The sequence below is a fragment of the Chanodichthys erythropterus genome, chromosome 5 (genome assembly GCF_024489055.1).
Source record: "Chanodichthys erythropterus isolate Z2021 chromosome 5, ASM2448905v1, whole genome shotgun sequence".
Lineage (NCBI taxonomy): Eukaryota > Metazoa > Chordata > Actinopteri > Cypriniformes > Xenocyprididae > Chanodichthys > Chanodichthys erythropterus.
Window position 1 is genome coordinate 20,818,989 of NC_090225.1, and position 19,757 is coordinate 20,838,745.

Below are 19,757 nucleotides of genomic sequence, written 5' to 3' on the forward strand. Positions count from 1 at the left end.
TTTTGGTTTGTATGGGAGAACTTTGCATTGAACTTGAGCGCATTTCACTGGATCTCACAGCATTGTTTAGTGGTCAGGTGAATGAGATGCAAGTAAATGCATTTGATTTGCTTTTTGTGTGGCGCGGTTCAAACGAGCAGCTCTGTTTCGTTGCGCTTTTGGCACATACGCTGTTTAATGTTTCTCATATGCAACAGAAATGGCAGCGTTCATCTGTTTGGTTGTCACTGGCATCAGTGCGACGGTCTGCAACACTCAAACACAGCATTATTTGCATAAACATTATATCGAACCAAAACGACAAAAAAGTACCAATAATAAAGTACAAAAAAAAAAAAAAAAAAAACATTTTTTTTTAATTTCCACAACAAAATGCTGTTAACAAAACATAATTTAAAATTCATGTAAAAATGAATAAATTTTAAAGTGTTTACAATAAATTAATTCCAAAACCACTTCGAAAGTGCTCTGTTCTGTTTTTAATCATGCTACAGAAATACAATAGTTTTGTAGTGTATGTATGAGTGGATTGGGCATTCTGCTAAACTTCTCCTTTTGTGACACAGGAATGATGTGAGGTTGAGTAAATGATGACAGTTTTCATTTTTGAACAAACTGGTCTGAAAGGATCTGGTCAGGAGTGAATGTAAACCAGGCCTTTATTGAATCCTCTTACTCTAGAGACAGACACTGATGAATAACAATCTGGGCAATGTATTTGAACTGACAGCATAAACCTTCACATGAAGATACAAGATAGAGCTGCACAGAATTTTTCATAAAAATGAGCATGTCAAGGCTTATTCCTCACCTGGGTTTGCCGGAAGGTATTTGTCGGCTGGGTCTCCTCATGGATTGACTGCTTTGTACTTTAGAAGGAACTCTGGGAGAGGAGCGGTGAGGGGCATCTGGCGCGGGAGGTTTTTTGGGGATCTTCTTCATGAGCCGACTAACCCACTTCTGCTGGTCCTCCTGAGACGAGGCTAACAGCAGCAGATTTTTAGCTGTGGACACGTCGTAGTTCACTGGGGATGGAGACAGTAAGCACAGAAGTGTCAATCAAACAAGTGAATGGGACAAATCAGTTCAAATATATAATACCGTTCTAAAAATTTGGGGTTGGTAAGAATTGTTTTTGATGCTTTTGAAATGGTCTCTCTAATACTCACCAAGCATGCATTTATTTGATCAAAAATACAGTAAAACAGTAATGTTACAAAATATGATTACAATTTAAAACTTTCTTTTAATATATTTTTGTCATGCCATTATGTTATTTATTCCTGTGATGCAAAGCTAAATTTTCAGCATCATTACTCCAGTCTTCAGTGTCACATGATCCTTAAGAAATCATTCTAATATGCTTATTTGGTGCTCAAGAAATATTTTTTATTGTTATCATTAATGTTGCAAACAGCTTATGTGGAAAACATGATGCTTTTTTATCCAGGATTCTTTGATGAATAAAGAGTTCAAAAGAACTGAATTTATTTGAAATGGAAACCTTTCTTAACATTATAAATGTTATACTGTCACTTTTGAGTAATGTTATGTGTCCTTGCTGAAAAGTATTAAATTCCTTCCACTTTTTTCCATGACTTTTCCAGTAATGTGTGATGAATAAAGGACAAAAAAAAAACAATATGTACAAATACATAGTTGTTTTTTTGTTTTGTTTTTTACACCATTTCATAGTACTTTAGCTCTCTCAATAGCTAATTTCTTCCTGTGTAATTACTTTAGAACTGAAAATATATTCCCAGGTTTTCCAGGACCCAGGGAACTTTTTTTAATGCTAAGCACACAGAAACACATGTATGTAAAAAAAATTCCTGAACATTTTAACACAAGATGTATTTAAAATGACCTTAAAACCATTAAGGTAGTAATAAAAAAAGCCTCTTCTCACCTCTGCAGGGGGCGACGACCTCCTCTTTCTTGTCCATGTGGTCTTTGTGGCACTTGATGTGGCATCGTCTGCATTCGAGGGCTGGAGGTGGTTTGAACATGTTCCACAGGGGTTTGGTACAGGCTTCACAGTTAGTGGGAAAGTGGTACAGGGTTGGGATGAACTCATGACCCTTATGGCAAATGTAGCTGGACTTGTCCCCAGGAAGAGGTTCCAGCTCTTGCTCTTTCTTGCTCTCACCCTCATTTGCGTACAAGATCTGGAGGAACCAATGACAAGTGATAAGCCGTCATCCTAATGCCTTATAAAACTTCCACAGGTTTCAAGTTTCAAAGTACCCTGATACCCTGCCTGTTATCTGTGGTGTGCCATTATACCTGGAATATTCTGGGGATCTCTTTGGCGTCAGCACGATAAACGTCCGTCTGAGTTACCGAACGCACATGGAAAAGTTTACTAGAGAATACCAGAGAAATTAAGATAAAGAGAAGATGACAGATGATACAAGTCAGTAAAAATGATACAGGACAACACTGGGACCAGCTTATTCGTTTTAAAGAAATGGATTTGAAGGGTGAAAGGACTTACTCTATGTCCAACACCATGTAGGGATTGGAAAGCTCTTTGTCCTGTTCGCTGTTGTAAAAGAGAATCTTCTTGCTGCTCACCACAACATACTAGAGGAGAGAAAAGAAACAAAAGACTCACTGAATCCTGCATGACGGAGTTGGATGGGATTTCAGATAAAGAAGTATCATGGTACTGTATGTGACTCTACTATCTAGTGCCGCAGCTCTAGTGTTTTAGCTCTTGTTTGTAAAGTCATTTGAGGTCTAGTCCTGGTAATTAGTATTTGTCATGTAGTTGCAGACATGCAACATGAGATTGGTTAATTATTCAAATTTAACAGGTTTATTTTATTTACTCACTATTATTTCAGATTTATTTCAATTACTGAAAATGTTTTTTTTTAACAGTTTTAGATAATGATAATAATGCTGACCACACATTTAATGAGCTTAATAAAAACTAAATTTTAGGGGTGTGACGAGATCTCGTGTCATGAGATCTCGCAAGATTAAATTGTGACGAGATTTCTAGGCGAAAAGCAGTCTCGTGATAGTGTGAGGGTGAAATTAGGAAAGAATATGCCATCGCTACGTTTACATTATGCCTCCACTGTCATTTTGCTTTTTATAGAAATAAAAAACCATTTAATTCCGTTGGATAACTTGGATAATATTGAGAGAGTACTTTCATCATCGTTGCACTTATTGATTTCACTTAAGACTAAAAGAAAACTGTTATTTATTTTTATGGTAACACTTTACAATAAGGTTTCATTAGTTAACGTTAGCTAACTTTACTTGAACTAAGGAAGACCAATATTTCCACACCATTTTAGTTCATGCTAATTTCAACATTTACTAATACATTGTTAAAATCAAAAGTTGTATTTGTTAACATTACTTAATGCACTATCATGAACTAACCATGAATGACTGTTTTTATGTTTAACTAACATTAACAAAGATTAATAAATACTGTAGCAAAGATATTGCTCATTATTGATGTTGGTTAATACATTAATATTAATAAATGAGACCTTATTGTAAAGTTTTACCATTTTTATTTATACTGTTTTTATTTCTATGATCAGTTTGTGGAAAGGAGTTCAGTTAGGAGGTCAAAAGTTGTAGAAGCTCATAAAACACGTACAGTAAGGTCTGAAGAGACTCGTATGAAATCATACAGGAGAGAAGCCAGTTTGTGGAAAACGTTTTTCAGTGATTGAGTATTGTTGTCTTTTACTGCATATGATAATTCACACTCAGAAAGTAGAAGTGAAATGACATTCATTACAAGATGATTAGTTAAAACATTTCAAATACACCTGCAGATTATTTTTCTAATCATGTATTTCATCGGAGGATTTCTTAAAAACAGTGTGTAAAAATCTTGTCTCGTGAACTCAATCTCGTGTCTCGTCTCGTGAGCTACCTGTCTCGTCACACCCCTACTAAATTTACATTCACATTTACATCCAACCCTGATGTCATATCAGTATACTATTTAATAAGATCTAAATTAAATGCTAATACAATGAAAACTACAGCAATAAGTTACAGTACACTGTTTACTTCATTAGCATCTTGGTTCTACTATTATTATGTTTTTTTTTATATATATAACTTGTTTCTTTGTAGTTTACTTATTTTCTTTGACGTTTGTTTTGAATAATCTGGGGAAAAAAATGAAACACTGATTAATTGATTGGCCCATTTTGATGTCATGTTGATGTTAATAGCATTTTTTAAAAACATGTCATCGCAGCATCCTTAGCTAATGGCTTACTTAAAAAAAAAATGCAATATGCTTGTCTAAATACATACCTTCCTTTCCCACCCAAAGCGTTTGGTGTTGTTCCTCACTGGTAAAGACAGCCAACCCTCCAGTCTTGTTTCTGTACAACAGAAAAGACATGTATAATAAAACAGAGCAGCTTTATAAAAATACACCAGAAAACAGCCTGTTATGGGAAGGCATGATGTCCAGTCAAGACTTAAGAGGTCAAAAGGTCATGCACTGAACGCCATGCAGGTCACCTGTGCAGTCAGGCTCTGCAGTGAAGTGAAGGGTGAAAGTTGAACTGAAAATCGGAGCAAAACTAAGCAGAAAGAAGGGAGGGTGATGCAGAACGATGTGGAAAAAGACAAAAAGAAGAAAGTGAATAAAAGAAAACGTTATGAAAGTTTAGATTGGAAAAGAACTTAACAGTACCTGGTAGTGACTCGTCAGTGTCCATGTCAGGGCCGCTGCTCATACTGGCCGAGTCAAGCGACTGGATGTTGAGAGAGTTCAGTAGGCCGCGGAGCTGCTCAATATCGCTGTCTTTACTGTCGAGGGCCATCTGCAGCTCGATACGCACCTGAGACTCGTCCGCCAATTGCTGCAGGAAATAAACAAGAGTAAGAAACGAGTATTCTGGCTACCTGTGGAGCAGTGTGGCATTCTTCAGACACTGATTAGCGGTCATACTGCTTGCATGTCGTTGATTTCTCTCTGGTATTTGATGATGGTGCTGTTGAGCTTCTCCTTCTCAGAACGAAGCTCCAGCTGTAACTTCCTGTTTTCTTTCTCCTTCCTCCTCACGTCTGTATCATTTCCACGGCGACTGCCACCACCTCTGACCTCCTTTCTGTTCATGATCTCTGCCAGCTTGTTCACTGCCTGATAGATGGAAAAGAGCCAAGAGAAAAGAGAAAAATAAATAATGTAGCAAATCTGACTCAAAGGGAGTTTGATTTATTCATTTGCTCAAAGGAAAATGTTATGGTGTACCTGTGTTTTGAGAGTTCTCTCTGACTGCAGCTGTTTCTCAAGGGCCAGTTTCACTTGAGTGATGGACTGCTCTTCATTCTTTAGATTCTGCAGGTCTGTAAATCCAAAATGCTCGCAGTATTAACAGAGACAAAAAGCCAAACTCGCAGCCACTGTGAGACCTATTACTCAGCTAGAAACAGGAGTTACAGAAAAATCCCCAACAGTTTTCCTCTGATTATCATGAGTTTGCTAAGGATACTGTGGGTCAATGCTTGTTCTAAGCTGTAAAAAAGTTCCATGCAGATGGCATATTAAAATAGGTAGAAAAGAGCTTGGAATTTCAATAATCAGAGATAAATTAATTGGAATGTGTACTGAATATCAACTGAAGCTGTGATAATAAATTATCCCTGTGTGAACAGCTCTGAAAATGTTAATTTATTTATTTAATAATTTATTTGTTAACTTATTTTTGAAAATATAGTTATTTTGAACAAGTTCTATAAGTAATATAACATAATATAATGTAATGTAATATAAATACACATATATATTGAGGTCAATATATTTAGCCACTTACAGTCTTGTGCCTCCTTTAGCTTGTTGTTGAGTTCTTCCTTCTCATTGGCCAGGTTTGCAACATCATTTGTCAATGTGCGATTAGCTTCCTCTAACTGTATAGAGACAGGACAATTAAACCCAACAAGTTCCTCAAGACTGCTTCAAAACTAAATGTGATCTCTGTGATTCTGGCTTATAGCTGAAATGCAATGTAACTCACTGAGGTGATGGTGGTGTCTTTTTCAGCAAGCTCCTGTCTGTGTCTGGCCATCATCTCTTTGATCTCCAGCTCCTTCATGATCTTCTCCTTCTCCAGGTCAGAATACTGCTCCTCTGCAATCGAGCGTGCCAGTTGCTCGGAGTCAGCTTTCGTTAGTGTGATCTCTAACTGGGCTGCAAGAGAATCCCTAAAAAAGGGACAAGAGAAAAAAAAGGTACACAGAAATTAAACATATACATATAAACATATACACATTTAGACTTTAAATTTGCAGTATGAGATTATGACCCAGAAATGTTTTATATATGACATAAAAATGTTGTAATGCATTTTTTGGTAATTCAGTGGGCTAAACCTCTTATTTTATATCTCACCTTTCCTCCTGTAGCTCTTGTAGACTCTGCTGTACGTCTTTATAGAGTTTATTTTTCTCCTCACACTCTTCCTTCAGCTCCCGCACCTGTGTCTTATACAGCGTCTACACACACACATGCATACACACATTGGGTTTCCATTATAGGAACTTTCAATAGACATAATGATTTTATATTGTACAAACTGTATATTCTATACCCTAACCCTATACCCCTAAACACAATCCTCACAGAAAACTCTTACATTTTCTTGCATTGTTTCATTTTCAAAAAACATAATTCTGTATGATTTGTCCCCATAACGTAGGGTTTACCAAGAACACACAATCTTGTTAGACTTGAGTGTTCGATTTGTTTCTGCAAGGGAAAGAGTTTAGACTTCTTACAGAGAAATACTGCTCTGCCTCCAACTGATCCTGCAGTTCCTTCATCTGTCCATCCGAATCCTGACGATCCCTAGAAACACAGAAAATTATCCAATACATGAATGATTTGAATATTTTTGAAAAAAAAAAAAGAATTTAAAGCTATTAAGATGTGTTATATTCAATGAGTTCATTTGCATGTGTGTTGCATACTTGCGCAGCTCCACGTTTTGTTTTTCCAGGCTGCGTTTGATTTCCAGCAGGTGGTTGATCTCCTGTTTGAGTTGTTTCTCTGATGTTCGGAGGGTGCTGAGCTGCTGGTTTTGAACTTTCAGGTCATTCTGAGTCAAAGTGCGTTTCTGAACTTCTTGCTCGATCTTCAGACTCAGATTCTTCACCTAGACAAAGAGAAAGATCAGGAGAATCTGTAGATCTGTGTGCTTTATTCCTGTGATGTGAAATCATTTTAATATTGCTGATTGGCTTTAGTGTAGCAAAAATACATTTATAAACTACACATACTTCTTCTGTGAGTCTCTCCTTATGTCGCCGCAGTTCCTCTAGTTTCTGCAATGACTGTTTATAATCACAGTCAAGCATGGAGTTCTTCTTCTCAAGTTCTAACAACCTGTTCTCTACACGCAGTTTAGAGGAACGTTCCTCCTGCAGCTTTTGTTCCAGCTCTAGATGAACACACAAAAACAGACATGTTAACACGCAATAAAATCCTGTTATGTTTACAAAAACCAGAAATGTACCCTTTTATCAATTCTGCTATGTAACTCTGGGCTCTGTCTTGTCTGCCCTAATCTAAGCCAACATGTTCTCCACTGCAACCTTTAGAATGCACTTCACTGTCATCAACTTCGTAGCTTTCTATTTTTAAAATGAAATAAAAATTTGAGTTTTCCCCTTTTTAAGATTTTTTTGGCATTTTTGCCTTTTTTTATTGAGATAGGACAGTTAGTTGACAGGAAGCGAATTGGGAGAGAGAGGGGGGAAGGTCCACGAGCCAGGACTTGATCTCAGGTCGCCCAAAGCTCGCGCTATGTGTCGACTCGCTGCCCACAAGGCTATCGACAAAAAAAAATTTGGGGGGGGGAGTTTTGTGGATTTTAGCCCACTTCTGTTAGTTTTGAGGAATTTAATTTACGTAAACTACCTGTTATAATAATAAATATGCCAAAACAGGAAAGAAAACTGCATTCAAAATGTGCGTTTCATATGATATTTAATCACTTAGCTCTCATACCCTTCACAGCCTCAGATTTTGCTCCTTCAATGGACTCGCTGATCTTGTTCTTGTCGGCAAGTCGAGCTTTTGTGGCCTTGTGTGCCGCCTCCTCCTGCTCCAAACCCTGCTGCAACACCTTCAGCTTATAGGTCATGTCAATCTGGTTATTGCTCTTCTCCTATTGGGCATACACACACACAGTGGGTGGGACATTAGAAGATGGGCTGGACATAAAATGCAATAAACAGAGAGTAAACACCACCTGTACATCAACTTCGTAGCTTTCTAATAGCCATCTGAGTACATTTCTTCAGCAGTGAATGCTAGGAATGAGGAAGGTACAACCATAGCATATAAGCATGTCACAACAAGGGAGGGAATGAGTATGAGAAAGAAAGTATTTGTTTACCTTCTCCAGGTCTGTTAGCTTTTCCTGAAGTTGCCTCTTCTCTGTCTCAGCTTTAGATAGGGCTTGTCTCACCTGTTTCACTTCTTCCTCCAAACCAGAGATTCGTGCTATGGATAAGAGGTAGAATGTGGATGAACACTGTTGCTTGTGAACTGATATGATACTTCCAAAAGAAGGAATACACACTTACCCTGTAGATCAGAGATAGTCTCAGAGCCCTGGGTTTGCTCTCGTTTCTCTGTGTCCAGCGCTGCCTGCAGGGTGATGTTCTCCCTCTCCAGTGTGAGCTTGCTGTTCTCCAGCATGCAGCATTTGTCCTGCAGTTCTCTTGCATGAGCCTCCAGCTGCTGCAGCTGTTTTGAGGCCTCTGTCTGAGCTTTACGCAGCCGCGTAGCCGCATCAGATTCTGCCCGCAGTAATGCATTGGCCTCATCAAGCTGCCAGAGAGAGACATGGGATTGTCATAGGGAAATGAAAATATGCTACTACGATCATTCTGTTCATTTATAACACATAAGAAAGACATAGCCACAGGTTTCTCCAGAAATACAGACTCATAATTCTTGGAATTTACTTTTAAGAAAACTAAATGTTGCTTTTAACAGACACTGTATTATTCTGATTTAAGACTTTGCAACAAAATGTTGCAACAGTATAAAATATTTACATAAATACTTGAATTATTTACTTGCCAGTCAAACCATAAAAAAATAAACAAATAAATAAATATTTATGCATATAACACACATAATGTATTTACTATATACACTGAAAGTGAAAAATGTTTTAAAAATGTTTTTGAGAAGTCTTGCAGGCTGCATTTATTTAATCAAAAATACAGTAAAAAGAGTAATATTGTGAAATATAATTACAATTTAAAATAACTTCTATTTTTATATACTAGTTTAATATTTAAATAACTGTTCTCTATACAATATTTTAAAATGTAATTTATTTCTATGATGGCAAAGCTGAATTTTCATCTCCTGTCTTCAGTGTCACATGATTCTTCAGAAATCATTCTAATATGCTGATTTGGTGCTTAAGTATTTTTTTTATCAATACTAAAAACAGTTGTACTGCTTAATATTTTTATGAAGAAAAAACAAATGTTGCTGAATGAAAGAAGAATATTAGAAAAAGAAATATTTTGTGTCATAAATGTCTTCACTGTTGCTTTTGATCAAATTAATACATCTTTATTCAATAACAGTATTAATGTCTTTAAAAGAAAAAAATTATAAAAAGAACTTATTTGAACAGCCAAAAACAGGATCTGCATTTTTGTGGGTTTAAATAAAAGATTTTTTTTTATAAGAGACAGAAGAAACTTTATAAGAAACTTTAAAACCACTCCATTCCTGGTTAAAAAAAAAAAAAAAAAAAAAAAAAAAAAAAACAGCATCTTGATTTAAGCCACAAAATAAACTTCATTCTGTAAAATAAGTAAAATGAACTATGCAAAAAGCATTTTGAACGTCTCCAGCACGTTTAAAATGGCCCCAAAATCAAACAAAGTTCACCCCTAATGCACGTTATCACGTCCGTCAAAAACTAAGGCTGGCTGTCAGTTGGAATATTAGAACTAATATTATCGACATAACACACTCGTGGACATCAATCACTCCACTGAATACTTGCCAGCTAAGAAATAATTATTACCTTGCAATCCATCTGTTTTCAAATCCACATCATTTGAATTTCACGAAATCGATGTCTGTCAAAAAAATAACGTGCACAATACATGGTAGTATTTACGAGAAGCAGAGGTCCAGGGAGTACACGCATTTCCTGGAAAACCCACACTACCAGATGTTTTGACTACTTCATCATCGTTTTTTCGAGAAGAGGGTGAAAATGCCTGTGCGGCTTCAACATGCTGTCTGTCAGAGATGATAACGTACCTAATGCATAATACATAATTGACTCTCATAAGCATAGATTCGGGAAGTTTGATCATTATCTTCTCAGTTGTTTAAAAGATTAAGGCAATTATCAACGTTTGATAAAATGTTTAATTTTCCAAAAAATAAATCTTTACATGATTTGTTACATTTCTCATGACATTGGTAGTTGTGAAGAGATTTACACACCTTAATCAAATCCACGTTATAGCGCTTTAACTAATGAAGCCCCTCTGATGGTCTTCAAAAAATTGGATAATCAAGACCATATGTCCTTGAATTAAAATCTACCTGACATTCAATTATGAACCTGAACGACAGACATAGCAAGTTTTCCCACAACCCACAAACCTGTTTCTGCAAGTGGATGTTCTTCTCATTGGAGATGTGAGAGTTCTGGTTTTTCTTCTTCATTTCATCCAGCTGATCCCTCAGACTATTCACTTCATTCTCCAGGCAGCGTTTGCGGTCGGCTTCACTCTCCGCTCTGCGGTGACTCTCTACGCTCTTGTGCTGCAGGAGAGCTTTCTCTCTCTCTAGCTGTCTCAGAGACGTCTCCAACACTTTTCTGCCATTTATCTATTAACACATGTGCAAACAGGTAAGATCACTGTATATTCCTACACACAACTTTGCTGAAGTTCCAAAGATGAAACACCCCCTCACCTCTTCATCGAGCTCTTTGGTGATCTTTTCTAGGCGGGTACAGTTGCTTCTGTATTTTTGCTCCAGCTCATCTTTGGCCTGCATTTCAATATTGAGCTGCTCTTCTAGGGAATGTAGTTTCTTCTGGAGCTGAGTGGGAAAAAAAGCGATCTTCATTTAATGTCATCAATCTCTTAAAATAATAAACTACCTAATAAGCTGTGTATTAAGCATTATTAAGAGTGTGAACACTTACTGCTAAATTGTCCTGTGGGTAAAAAAAAAAGAGAAAAGAATGAAGAGATTAGTTACAACCAATGTTGCAAGAAGCACTAATCAGTTTAGCCCTGCTTCTGAAAAGCTCATATGAAGTCTCTAAACAGGGTCTACTACTGTATGAGGTCTCTAAAGAGCATAAAGCAGTTAAATTTAAAATATAAGCATACGAAATTAGAAGCGTATCTGTGCCATACCTCTCTCTTAGATACTGGGAGATCATTTTTCATTGCTGAACTATTAACAGCATTCAACAACCTGCACAAAAACACACCAGATTATGTGTCACGGTAGTAATCAACTGGTTTTGCTTCAGAACATCAAGTGGTAATCCAATAAAGTAGCAGAAATAATTTAGTGTACAGAATTGACAAAAAAGAAATGTCTTACTGGTCTTCTTTAAAGTAGGTGAACCCCACAAAGGGCAGCTGATTGCCAACAAAGGCTTTGGGTGTAGGAAAGGTCTCCACTTCTCCTTTATCCTCTTCTATCTCATCAAAATTACTGGTGTCTATGTCACTGCTCAGCTCTGGAACGACAGGGGCTGCAGCTGGGGAGAGAACGGGACAAAAACGGTTCACTATGCATGTTTGTAACATTTGTAACAGCTGAGGTAAAGGGAACTGATAGTAGAGATGAAGGTAACAATGCTCACAAATTTATGTCCAGCTTACTGGCTTGTTTTGGTTGAGCAATACTAGAAATATGAATGTGTAATGAACACTGTTTTTATATTTATGGAACATTTATATTTTATTTTATATATAAACTGTAGCAATGTAGTGTAGTCAAAAATATTGATTTTGTGATACATATCGATACTGAAATATCTGAATTGTTTCCAACACTCATTTTCCGTGTGCTTACACCCAAAGTGCGCACACATAAAGCCACCTCTCAGTACTAAATTGAGTTATTTTCCGCTGCTCATATTGTTACACAGTCAAATAGACACAAAATAATGTCAAAATGCTGGTCTTGGCGAATATTCACGTAAACAGTTATGTTTTAAGTGAATGTAAACAGTTGAGAAAGAAAACGCATGTGTAACTGTATAATGGATCGATGCGTCAGTTCTTAAAGTTTAAATTATAAGATAATATTAAAAACATCTATGTGGCAATTTTTTTCCATGGTATCAATGTTAAAATTGTGAAAATGTTGAGTGGCTAGTAACTTTGGAAATCCACTAGTTACAGTGGCTGGTGAGCAAAAGAGTTAATGTCAAGTCCTGCTTTCAAATAATATACTTAATTACTTAATATGGTTAAACTGTACTGTTGAATGTACTGAGAAGCATATATTGTAAACTAAAATATACTTTAATGTCATTTCTATTGAAATGTCTATATCATGTATTTGAATTCTAAAATCTTCAGAAATGAGGTGGGGGAAGCAGGTGTTTTACTCACTCTCTCTAATGGTGCTGAAGGTCCACTGGTCGTTTCTAAAGAAAGGATGTCTTTTAATTTCTTCTACGCCATTTCGGCCCAGGCGAACCTCCCTGTCAAATGTAAACATTCACAAACACAAAAACACATTGTCAAACATGTGAACCCTGTTAAACATCCATATGGACCAGAGGACTACATGTATGTCTATCTGTGGATGTAAAAGCTCACCTGTCAGTAAGGAAGGCGCAGATGATGTTTTTGGCTTCTTGAGAGATCTCAACGTCATCAGGGAAGTTAAGAGAGTTCTTATGGTCCATAATCTTACTGTAGGTCCCCACCAGAGAATCAGCGTAGAATGGTGTATCACCTATACACGTACACACAAACATTTATCTCATTTAATAAACTAATACCACAAACATATAATTTAGACAAACACACACACACATATTCCTGACTCACCAACCAACATCTCGTAGATAAATACTCCGACCGACCACCAGTCACACTCGCGCCCGTAGTATCCGTCCCCTCCCTGAGACTTGAGAACCTCCGGCGAGATGTAATCAGGGGTTCCAACCGCAGTGTCACAATGAACCATCCCCGTCTATAATCAAATCAACCAATCCATGAGGTAAAGTTATATCTAAAAACATCAGACAGCAATATACACAATGTACACACAGTGTGTCTACACTGAACCCAAGTGAATTTATAGAACTATTTAAAAATTATTTTTGTATTTTAAATCAATTGTTTTGATTTTATTTATTCATGCTGAAGAGAACAATGCATTATATCTGGAAAGTATCAACCTGTTTTAACACACATACTGATTCTGGCACTAATTTTAAAAAAAATATTTCAATTTAAAAATAATAAAAAAATTTCCTGTGTGTAGTTCTGCTACTCTACTCTAGATGGCACTGTAATACCACAAGCAGTATGCCTTGATTCATTGGCTGGATTGTGGCAGTTTTGAGTTCAGTGCCCCTGCAGACACAGTAGCTATGAAGTATCTACAATCTCAGAGGTCATTGATGTTGAATACATAACTAATGCGTAATGTGGTAATATCTCATGTTTATATTTAAAAGACAAAAAAACAAAAAAAAACAGCTAAAACCAGCCATGAAAACACAAAAGGTGAACAATAATCTAAAAATTAATACAGCAAATAAATCAAAATCCACTGCTGATAGACAACAGAGAACTGCAGACTACCAGAACAACCAGATAATTATTTCAAATGTACCCAAGCAAAGTGTTTAATTATTATATCATATAATTTTAATATTCTGCACATTTAAGATTACCTTTGTATTTGATGTGGTGGTAGTTTAGGACAGTGGTTCTAAGAGGGCTCAGCAAACTTCCAAGTTATTAAAAAAGTTATTTTAATATATTAATAATAAATTATCGAACTCTAAATTAAAATGCTAACAAAATATTGGTTACACCATTTTAATAGTCCACTTTAGACACTCTACTAACTATAACTTTTAAAGTACTTGTCAACTAACTCTCAATAGAGTGAGTATTAGTAGGCTGTTAGGTTTGGGTTAGTAGTAGAATAATTTGAGTTGCAAAGTTACTTATAGTCAGTGGAATGTCTGTTGGGGAGCATCAAAATAAAGTGTTAGGAGATATTAAGCAGACACTCTACTAATACTTTAATGATTTGTTGTTGCAAAGTTAGTTGTAGTTAGCTGAATGTCTAAAGTGGACTATCAAAATAAATTGTTACCAAAATATTTTCCTTATTTATAGCCTATATAGGGGGGATTTGAATATTGATATTAGGCAGCCTTCAAGTCAAAAATGTTGTTTAAGAAAAAACATTTGTCTAAGTATCCCAAGACCCTTGAAACAAAGATTTGACAGTTAATGCTCTATAATCACCACATATTACAGCAATAGCAGAAAACATACAGAATAGGATCATAAAGTTACCTTCAATGCAGCAAATACAAGTGAGCTACCATTTTAAATCAGTGACAACCTATAACACTAGAGCAGATTAGGAAAAAGTCGATCTTGCCACAATTAATCTTTAATCAACACAAACTGACCGTTTTTAAAATACAACAGCTTCTTAGCTCTAGTATGACCCTATGACCTCTGAACCCACCTGAGCTCTTCCTCATTCAGAGTTAAAGGAATGAAAGGAAGGCTGAGGTTTTTTTTTTTTTTGGACAAGAACTGGCATGTGTTCAAGGTATTTATCATGCAATTACATCCATGGTGAGCTAAAAATCCCTGTGCTCAGAAAGAGAGCCTGCAGTTTTGACAAAAGCCTGTGAACAACTGAAATTTTTGTATTGCAATAACTGTTTGACCCCTCACCCCATCCATTTTCATGCAGGTCCCAAAGTCGGCAAGTTTGAGGTGTCCATAGCGGTCCAGCAGCATATTGTCGGGTTTGACGTCTCGGTGAATAAAGCCCATGGAGTGAATAGCGTCCAAAGCCAACACAACCTCAGCAGTGTAGAACTTTGCCCACTTCTCTGGAACATCATATGTGCTAGTGAGATTGACTAGATCTCCTCCTGGCATGTATTCCATTACCATGAAAAGAGAACGATCATCCTGGAAAGCACAGCACAGCTGAGGAGAAGATGAGAAAGAATCAAGAAAAGAGGGGGAAAAAAGAGAATATTTAGGTTTTTTATCTCTGTAGTCTGATATTGTGTATGTTCTAAACGATGCACTGATATAATATTTCTGGTCCAGTAAAGATGACAAATAATTGAACTTAAAAAAAAAATAAAAAATATATATATATATATAATAAGTATTAATAACAATAATAAATATATATATAATATATATATATATATATATACATACATATACACATACATGTATATATTGTTTGTACATGTCTTTTAAATGTATAGTTCTGTTATCTGCTAAGCACATGTAATAACAAATGGTAAGGGGCGTGGCATTTCCGGACGCTTCAGCGAATCACAATACACTGGGCCAGCTAACCAATCTGAGCACATTGCGGAGTGGCTTCATAGAACCAGGAAGTCAAAGAACCGTTCGAATGACAATGGAAACAGAGGTGTAGAATAAAAGGTCAAATATATATATTAAAAAAAAAAAAAAAACGAAGCATTAAGACATGTTAAACTGCTCCCCAAAAACGCACTCAAGCCTAGAAAAAAAAACACTGAACCACCCCTTTAAAAGTTTAAAATCTGAATGTCACCGATTTTTACATTTTTTTGAGTTTTTAAATTTGCTGAAAAACTAAAAGCATCCCATTTCATTATTATTTAAATGTGATCATAATAATCATAATAGAAAAAAAAAATCCACTACCGTTTGGGGTCAATAATTTTGTTTTTGTTTTTGAAAGAAGCCTCTTATGCTCAACATGGCTGCCTATATTTGAATAAAATACAGTAAAAAAATAAAATAAAAATAATGTTGGGGAAATTATCAAAATTTAAAATAACTATTTTCTATTTTAATATATTTTAAAGTGAAATTTATTACTGTGAAAGCAAAGCTGAATTTTCTTCATGTTACATGATCTTTCCAATATGCTAATGTGGTGTTCAATAAACATTTCTTATTAACATCAATGTTTAAAACAGTTTTAAACATTTTTTGTTTTGTGGAAACTATGATGCATTTTTTAGGATTCTTTGTAACAATGTAAAAGTCTTTACTGTCACTTTTAAACAATTTAATGCATAATTACTGAATTAAAGTTAAAAAAAAAAAAAAAAAAAAAAAACAGATAGTCATGTGATATTTAATGTCTGGAAAGAGCATATTCGTTTTACTCGTATCAAACCATAGCAGCTATTTGTATGTGAATAACAAATGCTGTACATGCAAGGGATGTGTACACACACAAGACATGTTTGTGGATTTGGGGGGGCTATGTCGGCACATCTTACCTGTACGACCCATGGGCTGTCGGCAAATGCCATGATGTCACGTTCCTCCCAGAAGAAGGCAGAATCTGAGCGTTTGATCATTTCAAACTTACTGAGCACCTTCATTGCATACACCTTCTGAGAGGCCTTATGCCTAACCTACAAAAACACATCACAACAAATCCACATCACACACCTTTTGTGAGACTTAATTCATTACTAAAACACTCACAAACCACATTTTCAATTTCTTGTGCCTCACTCCCAAAACGATTTAAAAAATAACATCAGTGAACACTCTATGAGAGGCTGTTTTGCCTTCAATACAGACATGGCCACATTTTAAAGCACCCTCTGTTGTTGTGCTTTAGGTGCAACGCACCCACACACGTCCCTGTCAGACAACTGACAGAAGAGAATACTGGGTAATCATGTTGTTTTTGTCTGCAGGCTTGTTCAGACTCATCCCACTGCATCTCTCCCCTGACTATCACGAACACACACCCAGAGTGACGACAATACAAAACTACACACGGTCTCTCCATCTTTTATACATCTGACATGTAAATATACAATTATATGGGGTCATTAAAGAGGAAGCACACAGAACTGCTTGCAGCTCTTGGTATAACTGTACACACTCAACACATACATACAGACAATTACACATTACATTTATTTAAAGTGTGTCTGTAAATAGATTAAAATACAAACCAGATTCCAAAAAAGTTGGGACATTGTACAAATTGTGAATAAAAAAGGAATAATTTACAAATCTTATAAACTTATATTTTATTCACAATAGAATATAGATAACATATCAAATGTTGAAAGTGAGACATTTTGAAATGTCATGCCAAATATTGGCTTATTTTGGATTTCATGAGAGCTACACATTCCAAAAAAGTTGGGACAGGTAGCAATAAGAGGCCAGAAAAGTTAAATGTACATATAAAGAACAGCTGGAGGACAAATTTGCAACTTATTAGGTCAATTGGCAACATGACCGGGTATAAAAAGAGCCTATCAGAGTGGCAGTGTCTCTCAGAAGTCAAGATGGGCAGAGGATCACCAATTCCCCCAATGCTGCGGCGAAAAATAGTGGAGCAATATCAGAAAGGAGTTTCTCAGAGAAAAATGGCAAAGAGTTTGAAGTTATCATCATCTACAGTGCATAATATCATCCAAAGTTTCAGAGAATCTGGAACAATCTCTGTGCGTAAGGGTCAAGGCCGGAAAACCATACTGGATACCCGTGATTTTCGGGCCCTTAGACGGCACTGCATCACATACACAAATGCTACTGTAATGGAAATCACAACATGGGCTCAGGAATACTTCCAGAAAACATTGTCGGTGAACACAATCCACCGTGCCGTTCACCGTTGCCGGCTAAAACTCTATAGGTCAAAAAAGAAGCCATATCTAAACGTGATCCAGAAGCGCAGGAGTTTTCTCTGGGCCAAGGCTCATTTAAAATGGACTGTGGCAAAGTGGAAAACTGTTCTGTGGTCAGACAAATCAAAATTTGAAGTTCTTTTTGGAAAACTGGGATGCCATGTCATCCAGATTAAAGAGGACAAGGACAACACAAGTTGTTATCAGCACTCAGTTCAGAAGCCTACATCTTTGATGGTATGGTGTTGCATGAGTGCGTGTGGCATGGGCAGCTTACACATCTGGAAAGGCACCATCAATGCTGAAAGGTATATCCAAGTTCTAGAACAACATATTCTCCCATCCAGACGTCATCTCTTTCAGGGAAGACCTTGCATTTTCCAACATTACAATGCCAGACCACATACTGCATCAATTACAACATCATGGCTGCATAGAAGGAGGATCTGGGTACTGAAATGGCCAGCCTGCAGTCCAGATTTTTCACCCGTAGAAAACATTTGGCGCATCATAAAGAGGAAGATGCGACAAAGAAAACCTAAGACAGTTGAGCAACTAGAAGCCTGTATTAGACAAGAATGGGACAACATTCCTATTCCTAAACTTGAGCAACTTGTCTCCTCAGTCCCCAGACATTTGCAGACTGTATAAAAAGAAGAGGGGATGCCACACAGTGGTAAACATGGCCTTGTCCCAACTTTTTTGAGATGTGTTGATGCCATGAAATTTAAAAATCAACTTATTTTTCCCTTAAAATGATACATTTTCTCAGTTTAAACATTTGATATGTCATCTATGTTGTATTCTGAATAAAATATTGAAATTTGAAACATCATTGCATTCTGTTTTATTCACAATTTGTACAGTGTCCCAACTTTTTGGGGATCGGGTTTGTAATTGCAATTAATATCACTTGTGTATTTAATTACACATATTTGCCTTAATATGTATTTTGTGCTTTCAAAAAGTGATGCATTCAGGGCCATACAACGTCCTATTAATGCTGCAAATTGATTTAACTGTGTAACTCATGTGTGCTATTATACAATGACTGAGCTTTGATAATTTAATTGCATCATACAAAGACTCTTGAATGTCTTTTACCAGAGTATCTGCAGGGTTATTAAAATCAAATTTAAGGCTTTTAAGACCTTTTTTTAAGATCTGCACAAATAAAATTAATGCCGTATGAGCAGAGTAGGACCATGTTTATGGTAAAAACCATAAAATGACTGTAAAAGCCATGATTCAAACAACTTTACAGTTCAAGTACAGGTTTGGACAGAAACAAAGTTTTGTAAAATGATAAACCTCAGAATGCACATTTGCTTCTTTTCGATCCACCAGTTAAGAACACCACCAAATGCAAACCGCTTGTAGAACGCGCAACAGCGACATGTATTTACTTTGAACATGCAGCACTCACATTTAATTAAATCATAGCCTTTGGAAATTTAATAATCACATTAAGCCATATCGTGATTCCTGTTTTTTCATCATCAAATTTAAGACCTCATGACTTCTTTAAATAATTTATTATTATACTTCTTATACCACCCAAGATATTTAAGACTTTTTAAGGCCTTAAATTTGATCAATCTGAATTTAAGACTTAAGGCCTTTGCACACTGAGTCCGAAATTTCCGTATGCTTTTTTTTCGTAATCTTGATCCTAAAAAATTAATCATGCACAGAGACCTTGCACACTGAGTCCGATGTGTATTAATGATTCTGTTGCGACAAAAATTTGCAAAACAATACAAAATGGAGTCTTCAAGCAGTTATAATGATTTAATTGTCATCTCTTCTTAAAAATAGAAAATAGTGGGTCCATCCAATCCCGAGATT

The 19,757-nt window shown here is 36.2% G+C and overlaps 1 protein-coding gene across 4 annotated transcripts in view; it reads right to left on the reverse strand.

Annotated features, from left to right (window-relative positions):
• The window catches only part of rock2a (rho-associated, coiled-coil containing protein kinase 2a), a 50,660-nt gene that overhangs the window by 4,438 nt on the left and 26,465 nt on the right, over nucleotides 1-19,757 (reverse strand). For all 4 annotated transcript variants that reach the window (XM_067386518.1, XM_067386517.1, XM_067386516.1 and 1 more), the window contains exons 4-30: nucleotides 16,533-16,670; nucleotides 14,962-15,222; nucleotides 13,078-13,222; nucleotides 12,844-12,982; nucleotides 12,634-12,725; nucleotides 11,612-11,771; nucleotides 11,419-11,479; nucleotides 11,202-11,213; nucleotides 10,967-11,095; nucleotides 10,652-10,879; nucleotides 8,587-8,833; nucleotides 8,397-8,503; nucleotides 8,006-8,165; nucleotides 7,276-7,436; nucleotides 6,967-7,151; nucleotides 6,775-6,844; nucleotides 6,389-6,492; nucleotides 6,015-6,201; nucleotides 5,814-5,907; nucleotides 5,252-5,346; nucleotides 4,949-5,140; nucleotides 4,691-4,859; nucleotides 4,303-4,373; nucleotides 2,498-2,586; nucleotides 2,287-2,365; nucleotides 1,910-2,168; nucleotides 812-1,025 (exon numbers count right to left, since the gene is read on the reverse strand). In XM_067386518.1, coding sequence (XP_067242619.1) covers nucleotides 812-1,025; nucleotides 1,910-2,168; nucleotides 2,287-2,365; nucleotides 2,498-2,586; nucleotides 4,303-4,373; nucleotides 4,691-4,859; nucleotides 4,949-5,140; nucleotides 5,252-5,346; nucleotides 5,814-5,907; nucleotides 6,015-6,201; nucleotides 6,389-6,492; nucleotides 6,775-6,844; nucleotides 6,967-7,151; nucleotides 7,276-7,436; nucleotides 8,006-8,165; nucleotides 8,397-8,503; nucleotides 8,587-8,833; nucleotides 10,652-10,879; nucleotides 10,967-11,095; nucleotides 11,202-11,213; nucleotides 11,419-11,479; nucleotides 11,612-11,771; nucleotides 12,634-12,725; nucleotides 12,844-12,982; nucleotides 13,078-13,222; nucleotides 14,962-15,222; nucleotides 16,533-16,670 — 3,848 coding nt within the window. The remainder of the gene's footprint in view (nucleotides 1-811; nucleotides 1,026-1,909; nucleotides 2,169-2,286; nucleotides 2,366-2,497; nucleotides 2,587-4,302; nucleotides 4,374-4,690; nucleotides 4,860-4,948; nucleotides 5,141-5,251; nucleotides 5,347-5,813; nucleotides 5,908-6,014; nucleotides 6,202-6,388; nucleotides 6,493-6,774; nucleotides 6,845-6,966; nucleotides 7,152-7,275; nucleotides 7,437-8,005; nucleotides 8,166-8,396; nucleotides 8,504-8,586; nucleotides 8,834-10,651; nucleotides 10,880-10,966; nucleotides 11,096-11,201; nucleotides 11,214-11,418; nucleotides 11,480-11,611; nucleotides 11,772-12,633; nucleotides 12,726-12,843; nucleotides 12,983-13,077; nucleotides 13,223-14,961; nucleotides 15,223-16,532; nucleotides 16,671-19,757) is intronic.